Source organism: Pempheris klunzingeri, unplaced genomic scaffold (genome assembly GCF_042242105.1).
Source record: "Pempheris klunzingeri isolate RE-2024b unplaced genomic scaffold, fPemKlu1.hap1 Scaffold_57, whole genome shotgun sequence".
NCBI lineage: Eukaryota > Metazoa > Chordata > Actinopteri > Acropomatiformes > Pempheridae > Pempheris > Pempheris klunzingeri.
The window spans coordinates 148510-164520 of NW_027254961.1; the positions used below are offsets into that span (position 1 = coordinate 148510).

General features: G+C 46.1%; 1 protein-coding gene and 1 non-coding gene across 2 annotated transcripts; both read right to left on the minus strand.

Moving 5' to 3' along the window:
- Positions 1-2382: 2382 nt before the first annotated feature.
- On the minus strand, positions 2383-6902 carry st6gal1 (ST6 beta-galactosamide alpha-2,6-sialyltranferase 1). Its single transcript, XM_070856110.1, has 7 exons — positions 6693-6902; positions 5884-6252; positions 5537-5801; positions 4954-5051; positions 4721-4822; positions 4033-4207; positions 2383-2756 (listed from the first exon to the last, which is right to left on the minus strand). The coding sequence occupies exons 1-7, from the start codon at positions 6882-6884 to the stop codon at positions 2473-2475; spliced, it is 1485 nt and encodes a 494-aa protein (XP_070712211.1). The 5' UTR covers positions 6885-6902; the 3' UTR covers positions 2383-2472.
- Positions 6903-8886: 1984 nt separating this feature from the next.
- Positions 8887-8958, minus strand: trnad-guc (transfer RNA aspartic acid (anticodon GUC)). The gene has a single exon. It is a non-coding gene; the product is annotated as a tRNA-Asp (tRNA).
- Between the last annotated feature and the right edge of the window lie 7053 nt (positions 8959-16011).

Genomic DNA, 16011 nt, shown 5'->3' on the forward strand with positions numbered 1-16011 from the left:
TCTGCCTAAATCCTCCAGTGAAATCACCGTGTTGCCGTACTGCTGCCTCGATCTGTCAGTTTTTTGGGTTATTGTGTGTTACACAAATGTTGTGTTGGAGCCGAACTGACCCTTTAAAACGCCAAAGTCTCACAGCAACACAAACAAACTACCTGATCGAAACAGCAGTAGAGCAGTGACTCCATGTAAAACCCCTGTTTTAGTGAATGTAGTCTGGTGTGTGTGCTGTTTGTGGTTAAACCAAAAGGATCTTCCAGGTCTCTCTCTGTAGGGATCCTTTCCATGATGCTGTCACACACTTAGAATAACACTCTGAGCCTGTCAGTGGATCAAACAAGCTCTTTTAGTGGACCTACTGTGATCAGGTGCAGTTGTCCCAAAGGATCACGTTGCAGCCATTGCAGCCCGTTTGGTGGCTGCTGGCTGAGGTGATCTACTGGACCAGTTCCAACACTTTTACTACCTACCAGTCACTCAGACACCAGGATGAGGACAGAGAGGATCATGGGTAGAAACAGGAGTTTTCCTCCGAACACTTTTCTGCAGACTCGTGTATTGAGATCTGAGCAGATCACGTGTAGAGAAACAGGACGGAGGGCTGGAACAGAGAGAAGATGCATTTCTTAATGTAACTGGTTTAATGTGGGTGAACTCTCTCTGTGGCTTCTTCATGTGGTGTGAACTCCTCCTCATTATCACAGACAGTAACCCCCCCACAGTCTGAGAACAAATACAAATATAATCATGTTTGGAGGAAACCGCTGAGGTTTTTTCAAGCCCTGAAAATCGGGCGGTAAAAACTAAAATCCATGTCTGAAACCAAAGCAAAGCTGCTTATTTTCTGTCTGCTTCACACACAGACAGGCTGATTCTGAGCCTTTATGAAGACTTAACTGGTCCTCTGAGTAAAAACCTGATCCAGGAACTGATCTGGACTCCTGCTGAACTCTGGCATCAAACAAAGACCACTCAAAATGACTCGCAGGTCCTCTCAGGACAGTTTAGTGAAACCGCTGCTGTCCAATCAACAACCAGAAGGAAAGCAGCTTCGTGACTCGGTTTCAAAATAAAAGTCAGGGATGGAAGGGAAAGAGTGAGCGCAGAGCCTCTCTGTGGAATAACTCTGTTTCTGTACGTGTTTCAGAGGTTCAGCTCTGTGTGCTGCAGGGCTGTTTGGCAGGTTCTCATTCAGGGGGTCAGTTTAACCCTTTGGCTTGGTGAAGTATTAAGATTAGAACTAGAGTTAAAGGGTCACTCCACTGTTTCTACCCCTGGTCCTCTGTGTCCTCATCCTGGTGTGTGAGTGACTGGTAGGTAGTAAAAGTGTTGGAACTGGTCCAGTAGATCACCTCAGCCAGCAGACACCAAACGGGCTGCAATGGCTGCAACGTGATCCTTTGGGACAACTGCACCTGATCACAGTAGGTCCACTAAAAGAGCTTGTTTGATCCACTGACAGGCTCAGAGTGTTATTCTAAGTGTGTGACAGCATCATGGAAAGGATCCCTACAGAGAGAGACCTGGAAGATCCTTTTGGTTTAACCACAGAGAATGACATAACAGAACATATCTTTCTCTTAAGGATACCAGACTACATTGACAAAAACAGTAAACTTTACCTCCCAGGTCAGAGGAGCTGCCTTAAACAGTCAGTGTGTCTGTGTTTTAAAGGGTTTGTTCAGCTCCAACACAACATCTGTCTAACACACAGTAACACTGACTGATGGAGGCAGCAGCTCTAAAACCCCTGTTTTAGTGAATGTAGTCTGGTGTGTGTGCTGTTTGTGGTTAAACCAAAAGGATCTTCCAGGTCTCTCTCTGTAGGGATCCTTTCCATGATGCTGTCACACACTTAGAATAACACTCTGAGCCTGTCAGTGGATCAAACAAGCTCTTTTAGTGGACCTACTGTGATCAGGTGCAGTTGTCCCAAAGGATCACGTTGCAGCCATTGCAGCCCGTTTGGTGTCTGCTGGCTGAGGTGATCTACTGGACCAGTTCCAACACTTTTACTACCTACCAGTCACTCACACACCAGGATGTGGACAGAGAGGATCATGGGTAGAAACAGTGGAGTGTCCCTTTAAGGACCATAACCACCTGAGTTTTAATATCACTGATGTTTCCAAATTAAGTTTTGACACGTAAAACTTTTAATCAGTGTTTGGGTTTAAAAAACAGGATGTTTGAGAGTGGATTGTCCTAATAAAGGTGTGTGTGTGTGTGTGTGTGTGTGTGTGTGTGTGTGTGTGTGAACAGCAGGCACATCTATCTGTGTGTGTGTGTGTGTGTGTGTGTGTGTGTTTACAGCCTATAATAACAACATGTCATATTTATAGTGAGCAGGATGGCATTCCTTTTCGTTCGGCAGTGACTGTGAAGTTTTCATGCGTCTGTCCTCATCGTTAAAAGTCTTCATGCAGGTGTGTGTGTGTGTGTGTGTGTGTGTGTGTGTGTGTGTGTGTGTGTCCATCACTGGTTGGGTAAACCTCCTCCTCCTCCTCCAGCAGGCTGAGTGCAGTTCAGCTTGCTGAACCCAGGCAGCTTGACGCGTCCGTGGGTGTAGATATCGCGGTCGGCGCCCTGGTTCATCCGCTTCACCAGGTTCTTCTCGTACAGCAGCGGGTGGTAGGCGCCCAGCGTGCAGGCGGCATCGAAGAAACGCTGGTAGTAATGGCAGAGCTCCGTCTTCCTGCGGGACGGCAGGAACTCGTAAACGTGCACCACCTCGCACAGCGACATCATCAGGACGGTGCCTGGGAGGGACACAAAGGACAGGACGCTTTAACCCTCTGACCTCTGAACGCTGCTGCTTCTTCTTCTGGTGACGTCGTCTCTTGGAGGACCTTCTTCTTCTTCATGTCCCTAAAATGTGTCCAACCTCAGCTAGAAGGTTCCAGAAGTCAGTGAAGCAGAATGAGTGAGTTGATATTGTGTTATTAACCCAATTAGAATGAACAGCCCCCAGATGGACTCCAGTTGTTAGCGTGTTATCATGTTAGCATGTTCCTGTTTGAATGGATCTACAATAAAAACAGTCAGGATTCATTCTCTCTGCAGCAGGAAGCTCAGACTGCCCCCCCCCCCCAGCATCCACTGGTACCAACCATATCAGCCAGCTGGTCACCAGGGGGCTAAATAACTAGTTAGTCAGTGTGTCAGTGTGTAGTGGAGGTCTATAGTGTGTGTGTGTGTTAGTTAGTCAGTGTGTCAGTGTGTAGTGGAGGTCTATAGTGTGTGTGTGTGCTAGTTAGTCAGTGTGTCAGTGTGTAGTGGAGGTCTATAGTGTGTGTGTGTGCTAGTTAGTCAGTGTGTCAGTGTGTAGTGGAGGTCTATAGTGTGTGTGTGTGTGTTAGTTAGTCAGTGTGTCAGTGTGTAGTGGAGGTCTATAGTGTGTGTGTGTGCTAGTTAGTCAGTGTGTCAGTGTGTAGTGGAGGTCTATAGTGTGTGTGTGTTAGTTAGTCAGTGTGTCAGTGTGTAGTGGAGGTCTATAGTGTGTGTGTGTGTGTTAGTTAGTCAGTGTGTCAGTGTGTAGTGGAGGTCTATAGTGTGTGTGTGTTAGTTAGTCAGTGTGTTAGTGTGTAGTGGAGGTCTATAGTGTGTGTGTGTGTGTTAGTTAGTCAGTGTGTCAGTGTGTAGTGGAGGTCTATAGTGTGTGTGTGTGTGTGTTAGTTAGTCAGTGTGTTAGTGTGTAGTGGAGGTCTATAGTGTGTGTGTGTGTTAGTCAGTGTGTCAGTGTGTAGTGGAGGTCTATAGTGTGTGTGTGCTAGTTAGTCAGTGTGTCAGTGTGTAGTGGAGGTCTATAGTGTGTGTGTGTGTTAGTCAGTGTGTCAGTGTGTAGTGGAGGTCTATAGTGTGTGTGTGTGCTAGTTAGTCAGTGTGTTAGTGTGTAGTGGAGGTCTATAGTGTGTGTGTGTGTTAGTCAGTGTGTCAGTGTGTAGTGGAGGTCTATAGTGTGTGTGTGTGTTAGTCAGTGTGTCAGTGTGTAGTGGAGGTCTATAGTGTGTGTGTGTGTGCTAGAGCTCCACATACCCAGCAGGCCGGAGGAGGGCGGGTTCTTCTGGATCGGCTCCGCCATGTTGTCTTGTACTCGTTGCCAGACCTGCCACTCAAAGCGGGGGTGCAGGATGTAGAAGGGCTGCATGGGATGGAGCCTCCTGTACCGCTGGTACTGGGTGAAGATGGGGTAGTCCGTCCTGTTGTACCACTGGGGGGGGCAGGACTGTTAAGGCTGCTGTTAAACACTTTGAGTCTGGTGTCTGACTCCATAACGGGGCCAAAAGTCAGACTCCTTTTCAGTATCCTATTATTTAAAACATCATCAACAAGTGATAATAATGAAAATGGTGATGTGGATGATTTTAGTCTTGTTATGAATTTATTGCATAAAGCCCCTGGCTACTAAAACCCACCAGACTCCATTGACAAAAACAGCAATTTTACCGTGCAGAACACAGGAGTTGGTGGTCTAGTTTGGTGGTTAATGGTCAGTTTGTTTGAGTCACTGTGTGTCACACAAATGCTGCGTTAGGTCTGAATGAACCCTTTAAAACACCAAAGTCACACAATAACACAAACTAACTAGCTGAGTGAGGCAGCAGCAGACCAGCAGCTGCTGTGTAAAATTACTGTTGTTGTCAATGGAGTCTGGTGGCTTTGAAGAGAGCAATACAATGTCTGTTTCTCTTAGTGATGTGTTATGATTGTGTGTGAGTGTCACCTGGGTGAGGTCAGCAGAGAAGGGGGCGGGGTCCCAGGCCACCAGAGCACCTGAGCTGTACAGAGAGCTGGACAGGAAGCGGTGGTCGTCAGATGCCATCACCTGATGGACAGGTGAACGTTCATGTTAGACACTTATAAACCATCTTCACCAAAGACGTTACTGTATGAGGCACAAAGGTTATTTCAGATTTTAGTTGTATTTCTCTGTTTTGGTGTAAACCTTGAACTCACCTGTGAGTTGATGAGGCGGACGGTGGTCTTAGAGCCGACATCCTTCTCGTAGCCGGTGGTGGGCGCAGCGTTGAAGCGCAGCACGGCATCGTGAGAGTCTGTTATTTAATAATAATAATGACAGAAAGAGGAAGTGAAACGACAAACTGCTTCCAGAAATCATTGAAAAACGCTGCGTCACTTCTGTTCCTCAGGAGACTAGTGACTGACTACTAACAAACATCGGTTAGCCGCTGCTAAACTAGCCGAGTGGTGCCACTGGTATGCTGTTGCAGGTGCCTGGTGCCCACCCCCTGGCCCCCCCAGATCACCCCGGCGAGTAAATGGTTAAAGGCTCTGTTAGCACAGCCAGCTCTGTTAGCACAGTTAGCTCTGCTAGCACAGCTGTATTTTAGAGCAGTCGTCTGGTTATCTGAAGGTTCTCAGTTCTATTCTGACTTCTATATTTTTACTTTATGTTGTAAAAATGGTGTCAAAATGCAAAGAAAGGTGAGAAAACTGGTATAAATGAATTCAGTGTTATTCACTGTTATTGAAGTGAAGGTACCCGTGCGGATCATTTCTGAACGATACCCATCCCTACCGATCTCTTTGCCCAGTCCAGAGTAGCGCAGCGACCCCGCCGACGACACCACGGCGCAGCTCCCGTACGGCCCGAGGTCTGAGGTCAGCTGCTTCGGCGGCAGCTGGGCGGCCCAGGGCAGCGACGAGAAGGGCTGGAGGTCAGGGGTCAAAGTCGTGACCTCCACCTTGTCCTTCAGCTGGCAGAGGAGCTTGGCGCCGCTCAGCTTGGGCCTGCTGGACACGCCGCCGGGCCCGGAGAGCTCCACACCGTACTTATTCATCGCCTGACGGAAACACAGCGGGAGCACAGAGAAACAGTCAGGACTCACTGTGTGTCAGAAACAACGGTCCGTGTTGAAAACTCACCTGATAATTCTGCACCACCTTCCTCAGTCTGCTTCCCAGCATGCTACTGGACATCTCGTCATCCCACACTTCTCCCAGAAGCCCGTGAGGCCCGAAGAACTCCGCGTCCCCGCCCCTGCCGCTCAGCTCCCCCCTCCGCCGGCCGCCGAACAGGGTCTCCAGCGCACGTGTGAAGGGGCGCGGCAGCAGCCGAGCAAAGAACCCCGACGGCTCCCGCTCTCTCTGCTTCTTCTTCGGTGAGGAGTCCGGGGCCTCGTGGGTGTGGTTTGGAGAGGAGAGGACGGGGATTGGACGGTGGGGGTCACCTGGGACGACACCTGGGAGCTTCTGAGGGTCGATGTACATGGGCTTAGCCCCGCCCCGCAGCACCTGTAGAGGAGTCGGGGTGAAGTAAGTTGAACATCCAGAACCTGAAACCTCCAGCGGCTCAGAAAATCACTCTAACCGGGCTAACCTTTTCACAGGAGGACTCCAGTGGGTCCTCTGTGTCCACATCCTGGTGTCTGAGTGACTGGTAGGTAGTAAAAGTGTTGGAACTGGTCCAGTAGATCACCTCAGCCAGCAGACACCAAACGGGCTGCAATGGCTGCAACGTGATCCTTTGGGACAACTGGGCTGCTGGCTGAGGTGATCTACTGGACCAGTTCCAACACTTTTACTACCTACCAGTCACTCAGACACCAGGATGTGGACACAGAGGATCATGGGTAGAAACACCTATAAGGTGGTTTAATGACTTTTGGTCACTTTAGACTCGTGAACCTCAGCTGGTGGTGACACCAACGTCACCGTGACACGCTGCGACAGACCTTAATAACTGAGTGCGTTCGAGGCTGAGCCCGGGTTCGGGCCCGGACTCCGAAGATGGCGTCGGTGACGGGCACGCTGTTTTCAGCACAGATGGCGTAGAGCAGAGCCATGGAGATGCAGAAGAAGGCCATGCAGAGCGCTCCTCGCCGAGCCCGACGCCTCATACGCCACAGCAGGCTGACTCTGTCCATCGCCGCCCCCGGGATCTGCAGAGGATCATCCAAACTGTTACTAAATACAACAAGGAAGGAAACACTTTACCAACAGCTGAGCCGATAAAACTGAGTACGGCATGTTAACACATAATAAGCTCTAATCAATACCAACGGTACTGAAGGGCAGAAGGATGTTCCCATTGTGTAATTATATTAATATAATGATATATTTATGTTATCAATTATAGAGGACTGTGGGTTTGTGTTGCACTACCATAACGTGCCATGACACCGTTCTACCAGCCCATCATCAAGAAACCCCAAGAACTCTAGTCATCATCATCATCATCATCATCATAATAATAATAACAATAATAATAATAATAATTATAATTAGCCCAAATAATAATCTGAATGATATAAGCCGAATAATAATAAACTGTATAATACCTTTTCAAATGTGAACAGTGAGGGAAGGAGTTCACCACAATGTTAGCTTAGTGAGGTTAGCTTAGTGACGTTAGCTTGGTGAGGTTATCTTGGTGAGGTTAGCTTAGTGACGTTAGCTTGGTGAGGTTAGCTTAGTGACGTTAGCTTGGTGAGGTTAACTTAGTGACGTTAGCTTGGTGAGGTTAGCTTGGTGAGGTTAGCTTAGTGACGTTAGCTTGGTGAGGTTAGCTTAATGAGGTTAGCTTAGTGACGTTAGCTTAGTGACGTTAGCTTGGTGAGGTTAGCTTAGTGAGGTTAGCTTAATGAGGTTAGCTTAGTTAGTTTAGCTTAGTGAGGTTAGCTTAATGAGGTTAGCTTAGTTAGTTTAGCTTAGTGAGGTTAGCTTAATGAGGTTAGCTTAGTGAGGTTAGCTTAGTGAGGTTAGCGTTATAAAATGCTTCACATCAGCACAGTCTCACAGAATGTGTCGTCTTTTCAGGTGGAGCTGCAGCACCTAAAAGCAGTGATGGCGGCCTAAAGGTGAGGAGTTGGCAGGTGTGTGTTCTGCTCCCTCACTGTTCTCCAGAGGCCTCAGCCTGGGTCATATGGAGTGAATTTCTCTCTGTATCTGCTGCATGTGGAAATAAACCCCCGTTTTCTACCAAGGTCAACAACTGAAAAAGTGGAGAAGCGTCTGTGGGGATAACGGCATCGTGTGCTGCAGGTGAAAGCATGTTTTTATCAGTTCTACATGTGTTTTCTGTGTAAACCTGGACTGTGGAGCTGGTGCCAGCTCTGGTCTGTGTTGTCGGGAGCTGTTTTTACTGCCAAAGCAGAAAGTGGGTCAGCAGGATCTCCTTTCGCCCCATAAAAGACAAACTACATGAGACAGACGAGGAAGCGTTGAAGCTCCTTTCCTCAGCAGTTAGGAAGTCCTTATCACATTTTATGACTATTCCACGACTCCTAATCAGAATATAACACAAAATAAGACGTGCTCAGATCCTTTTGTTACTCTGGTATTTTTAAACCTGGGTCCTGTTTTTTCATATTTGACTAAATACTAATTTATCTAAGTGTGTGACAGCATCATGGAAAGGATCCCTACAGAGAGAGACCTGGAAGATCCTTTTGGTTTAACCACAAACAGCACACACACCAGACTACATTCACTAAAACAGGGATTTTAGAGAACAGGACACAGGAGCTGCTGCTCTGCTGCTGCCTCCATCAGTTAGCTTGTTTGTGTTACTGTGCGACTTTGGAGTTTCAAAGGGTTAATTCAGAACCAACACAATATCTGTGTAACACACAACAACACACTAACTGATGGAGGTAGCAGCAGACCAGCAGCTCCTGAGTTCTGTGAGCTAAAATGACTGTTTTTGTCAATGTAGTCTGGTGGCTTTTACATCGTGGACATTACAGCTCATTTAAGTGATCTACTGGGCTGATTCTTTCTGCATCTGCTGGTCACCAGAACAAGAACAGATCCCTGGTCTGTTTTAATTAATATGTGTTGATCATCTCTCTAAAGAGTTCACATCTTCTGATGTGACCTCTTTTTATTTCATCCTGTAGAGGAATATAGCACCTAAAAGAGAGACTTCTCCCCGTCGGGGAATCGAACCCCGGTCTTCCGCGTGACAGGCGGAGATACTGTCCACTATACTAACGAGGAGGGATACTTCCTGTCATGTGACCACAGTCAGGCATTCTGTGGGCTGCAGGAGTGTCACACCTCATATCACATGACCACTGAGCATATTAAAAACACTGTCTGACTTCAGCATTTATTCGGCCTCTGTCATTCAACATTTACATGTTGAATGACAGAGGAATTTCTGGCACTCTCATCAAAGGCACCAGAGTCCATTGACAAAAACAGTCATTTTAGCTCACAGAACACGGGAGCTGCTGCCTCTGTCAGTTAGTGTGTTTGTGTTATTGTGTGACTTTGGTGTTTTAAACGGTTAGTTCAAACTCAACACTACATTTGCATAAAACAAACTAACTAACTGATAGAGGCAGCAGTTGACGATTCACTCCCCTTGTTCTGTGAGGTAAAATGACTGGTTTTGTCATGGAGTCTGGTGGTTTTGAAGACGGTGATAAAACTGCTGTGTATAGACCTGTAAGATCCTTTTAGTTTAACCACAAACAGCTGTTAAAACACACCAGTGACAAAAACAGTAATTTTACCTCACAGAACACAGGAGCTGCTGGTCTGCTGCCTCCATCAGTTAGTTTGCGTTGTGTGACTTTCGTGGGTGTGATAGCTGAATGGTTTAGTGAGCTTACAGCCTGGAGAATGGAGAATGGAGCAATCAATTAATTTCAGTTTTCTTTTATTAAGTTCAGTTTTCAGTGGCAGGTTGGTTATGTTTAGGAAAAGATGATGGTTTGGGTTCAAATAATAAGTCAAAATTATAAAAGGCAGGTACGTTACGCGCTAAATATCTTCTTTTCAACACACACCTGGGTGAAAATAGCACCTGACTATTATTTATTAATAAATACTATGTAAGTGTGTCCATTACTTTAATGTTTCCACTCTTGATGACCGTATTATAACAGCTAAAGCTCAGTCCTGGCTGTGATAATACTACAGCTAATGTGAGATATGTGAGTTAAATGCTTCATAAGTAGTTCCATGATGCTCGTGGTCCTCTGTAGTATCCACCAGTTTATTATTAGATAAGAAAAATCCACAGACCAGAAACCAAAACTATCTGAACGGGTGGAAACCACGAGAGGTGAGAGAGAAAACATCCCTCAGCAAGACGAAGCACACTGTTTTCTACTGATGCTGCAAGTGAGTGAAACAGCAAAGTGGAAGGAGGACGAGAGAGCATGCCATCAATGCCCCGGGCGAGGAAGAGGAGGAGGAGGAGGAGGAAGATGGCCTGATTCTGCAGATGGAAAAAGAGGAGGGGGAGCGGGACGAGAGGCCTTTAACACACAATGTTTTGACGTGGTAATCAGTCACAGTTTAACCCTCTGCTCTCTAAACACTGTTTGCTGCTGCTGCTTCTTCTGGTGACGTCATTTCTTGGAGGACCTTCTTCTTCTTCATGTCCCTAAAATGTGTCCAACCTCAGCTAAAAGGTTCCAGAAGTCACTGAAGCAGAATGAGTGAGAAAAGACTTCAGACATGTTGTTCATCAGAGGAGACTAAAGAAAGACAGAGAACATGTTGATCCAGAACAACAGGAACACTATAGACCTCCACTACACACTGACACACTGACTAACTAGCACACACACACACTATAGACCTCCACTACACACTAACACACTGACTAACTAGCACACACACACTATAGACCTCCACTACACACTAACACACTGACTAACTAACACACACACACTATAGACCTCCACTACACACTGACACACTGACTAACTAGCACACACACACACTATAGACCTCCACTATACACTGACACACTGACTAACTAGCACACACACACTATAGACCTCCACTACACACTGACACACTGACTAACTAACACACACACACTATAGACCTCCACTACACACTAACACACTGACTAACTAACACACACACACTATAGACCTCCACTACACACTGACACACTGACTAACTAGCACACACACACTATAGACCTCCACTACACACTGACACACTGACTAACTAGCACACACACACTATAGACCTCCACTACACACTAACACACTGACTAACTAGCACACAAACACTATAGACCTCCACTACACACTAACACACTGACTAACTAACACACACACTATAGACCTCCACTACACACTGACACACTGACTAACTAACACACACACACTATAGACCTCCACTACACACTAACACACTGACTAACTAACACACACACACTATAGACCTCCACTACACACTAACACACTGACTAACTAGCACACACACACTATAGACCTCCACTACACACTAACACACTGACTAACTAACACACACACACACTATAGACCTCCACTACACACTAACACACTGACTAACTAACACACACACACTATAGACCTCCACTACACACTAACACACTGACTAACTAGCACACACACACTATAGACCTCCACTACACACTGACACACTGACTAACTAACACACACACTATAGACCTCCACTACACACTGACACACTGACTAACTAACACACACACACACTATAGACCTCCACTACACACTGACACACTGACTAACTAACACACACACACACTATAGACCTCCACTACACACTGACACACTGACTAACTAACACACACACACACTATAGACCTCCACTACACACTGACACACTGACTAACTAACACACACACACACTATAGACCTCCACTACACACTGACACACTGACTAACTAACACACACACACTATAGACCTCCACTACACACTGACACACTGACTAACTAGTACACACACACTATAGACCTCCACTACACACTAACACACTGACTAACTAGCACACACACACTATAGACCTCCACTACACACTGACACACTGACTAACTAGTACACACACACTATAGACCTCCACTACACACTAACACACTGACTAACTAGCACACACACACTATAGACCTCCACTACACACTAACACACTGACTAACTAGCACACACACACTATAGACCTCCACTACACACTAACACACTGACTAACTAGCACACACACACTATAGACCTCCACTACACACTGACACACTGACTAACTAGTACACACACACTATAGACCTCCACTACACACTAACACACTGACTAACTAGCACACACACACTATAGACCTCCACTACACACTGACACACTGACTAACTAACACACACACACACTATAGACCTCCACTACACACTAACACACTGACTAACTAGTACACACACACTATAGACCTCCACTACACACTAACACACTGACTAACTAGCACACACACACTATAGACCTCCACTACACACTGACACACTGACTAACTAGTACACACACACTATAGACCTCCACTACACACTAACACACTGACTAACTAGTACACACACACTATAGACCTCCACTACACACTAACACACTGACTAACTAGCACACACACACTATAGACCTCCACTACACACTAACACACTGACTAACTAGCACACACACACTATAGACCTCCACTACACACTAACACACTGACTAACTAGCACACACACACTATAGACCTCCACTACACACTGACACACTGACTAACTAGTACACACACACTATAGACCTCCACTACACACTAACACACTGACTAACTAGCACACACACACTATAGACCTCCACTACACACTAACACACTGACTAACTAGCACACTTGGTTTCATGGCCGTCGCCATCTTGGTTTTTTTGAACCACCATTGGTCTTCCAGTTGAGGTTTGGTTCAGATCGAAGTGAAAGCAGGACTTAATGCTAAACGCTAACGTGCTGATGTTTAGCAGGTATAATGTTCACCATGTTCCCCATCTTAGCTTAGCTTGTTAGCATGCTAACATCAGCTAGTCGGCACTAAAGCCAGAGTCCAGCTGAGGCTCATGGACGTCTTTAGTCCTGCAGCTGTTTAAACTAAAGTGTGAACATGTTGACCTGATGGTGGCGCCGTAGAGGAAAAGTCAAAGGATCAATAAAGTGATTCCATTTCATCCTGAGGGGACCATGAACGTCCGAATCATAGTCGATCACAGTCTTCATGGCAAAGAGCAGAGTCAGGAGGAGCTGAGGCGACTCAACGAGTGACGGGGAAGATTTCCACCTCAGGGAGAAAACAAAGAAGCGTTTGGGTGGAAACAGCTGCTTCCACTTAGCTTCAGCTGGAGGAGGGATCATTCAGTCTGCTCCGTCATGCCATCAACATGAGATGTCCTCAGACTAAGTGAGGGATTCAAAGACAGCTTTAGCAAAAGATTTTATCCACCATTCGTTTATCAATTAAGAAAATAATCTGCAGCTTAATCAATAAAGGAAATAACTGAATACTTTGAACTGTTGAAAACATCACAAGACTCAAATAGCTGCTAAATGCTACGTTCACCAGCAGGTCTGTGACAATCAGAGGACGCTTCTTTATAGACTGATACCGACCAATCAGAGGACGCTTCTTTACAGACTGATACTGACCAATCAGAGGACGCTTCTTTACACAGACTGATACCGACCAATCAGAGGACGCTTCTTTATAGACTGATACCGACCAATCAGAGGACGCTTCTTTATAGACTGATACCGACCAATCAGAGGACGCTTCTTTATAGACTGATACCGACCAATCAGAGGACGCTTCTTTATAGACTGATACCGACCAATCAGAGGACGCTTCTTTACACAGACTGATACCGACCAATCAGAGGACGCTTCTTTATAGACTGATACCGACCAATCAGAGGACGCTTCTTTATACAGACTGATACCGACCAATCAGAGGACGCTTCTTTATAGACTGATACCGACCAATCAGAGGACGCTTCTTTATAGACTGATACCGACCAATCAGAGGACGCTTCTTTATAGACTGATACCGACCAATCAGAGGACGCTTCTTTACACAGACTGATACCGACCAATCAGAGGACGCTTCTTTACACAGACTGATACCGACCAATCAGAGGACGCTTCTTTATACAGACTGATACCGACCAATCAGAGGACGCTTCTTTATAGACTGATACCGACCAATCAGAGGACGCTTCTTTATAGACTGATACCGACCAATCAGAGGACGCTTCTTTATACAGACTGATACCGACCAATCAGAGGACGCTTCTTTATAGACTGATACCGACCAATCAGAGGACGCTTCTTTACAGACTGATACCGACCAATCAGAGGACGCTTCTTTATACAGACTGATACCGACCAATCAGAGGACGCTTCTTTATAGACTGATACCGACCAATCAGAGGACGCTTCTTTATAGACTGATACCGACCAATCAGAGGACGCTTCTTTATAGACTGATACCGACCAATCAGAGGACGCTTCTTTACAGACTGATACCGACCAATCAGAGGACGCTTCTTTACACAGACTGATACCGACCAATCAGAGGACGCTTCTTTATACAGACTGATACCGACCAATCAGAGGACGCTTCTTTATACAGACTGATACCGACCAATCAGAGGACGCTTCTTTATAGACTGATACCGACCAATCAGAGGACGCTTCTTTACGCAGACTGATACCGACCAATCAGAGGATGCTTCTTTATACAGACTGATACCGACCAATCAGAGGACGCTTCTTTATAGACTGATACCGACCAATCAGAGGACGCTTCTTTATAGACTGATACCGACCAATCAGAGGACGCTTCTTTATAGACTGATACCGACCAATCAGAGGACGCTTCTTTATAGACTGATACCGACCAATCAGAGGACGCTTCTTTATAGACTGATACCGACCAATCAGAGGACGCTTCTTTATACAGACTGATACCGACCAATCAGAGGACGCTTCTTTATAGACTGATACCGACCAATCAGAGGACGCTTCTTTATACAGACTGATACCGACCAATCAGAGGACGCTTCTTTATACAGACTGATACCGACCAATCAGAGGACGCTTCTTTATAGACTGATACCGACCAATCAGAGGACGCTTCTTTATACAGACTGATACCGACCAATCAGAGGACGCTTCTTTATACAGACTGATACCGACCAATCAGAGGACGCTTCTTTATAGACTGATACCGACCAATCAGAGGACGCTTCTTTACGCAGACTGATACCGACCAATCAGAGGATGCTTCTTTATACAGACTGATACCGACCAATCAGAGGACGCTTCTTTATACAGACTGATACCGACCAATCAGAGGACGCTTCTTTATAGACTGATACCGACCAATCAGAGGACGCTTCTTTATAGACTGATACCGACCAATCAGAGGACGCTTCTTTACAGACTGATACCGACCAATCAGAGGACGCTTCTTTACACAGACTGATACCGACCAATCAGAGGACGCTTCTTTATACAGACTGATACCGACCAATCAGAGGACGCTTCTTTATACAGACTGATACCGACCAATCAGAGGACGCTTCTTTATAGACTGATACCGACCAATCAGAGGACGCTTCTTTATACAGACTGATACCGACCAATCAGAGGACGCTTCTTTATAGACTGATACCGACCAATCAGAGGACGCTTCTTTACGCAGACTGATACCGACCAATCAGAGGATGCTTCTTTATAGACTGATACCGACCAATCAGAGGACGCTTCTTTATACAGACTGATACCGACCAATCAGAGGACGCTTCTTTATAGACTGATACCGACCAATCAGAGGACGCTTCTTTATAGACTGATACCGACCAATCAGAGGACGCTTCTTTATACAGACTGATACCGACCAATCAGAGGACGCTTCTTTATACAGACTGATACCGACCAATCAGAGGACGCTTCTTTACACAGACTGATACCGACCAATCAGAGGACGCTTCTTTACAGACTGATACCGACCAATCAGAGGACGCTTCTTTACAGACTGATACCGACCAATCAGAGGACGCTTCTTTACACAGACTGATACCGACCAATCAGAGGACGCTTCTTTACAGACTGATACCGACCAATCAGAGGACGCTTCTTTACACAGACTGATACCGACCAATCAGAGGACGCTTCTTTACACAGACTGATACCGACCAATCAGAGGACGCTTCTTTACAGACTGATACCGACCAATCAGAGGACGCTTCTTTAC

Bases quoted from the DNA above. Each gene is read 5' to 3' on its own strand.
- st6gal1 (XM_070856110.1), bottom strand. From the start codon at position 6,884: ATGGACAGAGTCAGCCTGCTGTGGCGTATGAGGCGTCGGGCTCGGCGA. The intron at 4,208-4,720 runs GTGACACTCACA...TGCCCCCCCCAG, and splicing joins TCTCTGCTGACCTCACCCAG to TGGTACAACAGGACGGACTA. The intron at 2,757-4,032 runs GTATGTGGAGCT...TGTCCCTCCCAG, and splicing joins GCCCTCCTCCGGCCTGCTGG to GCACCGTCCTGATGATGTCG.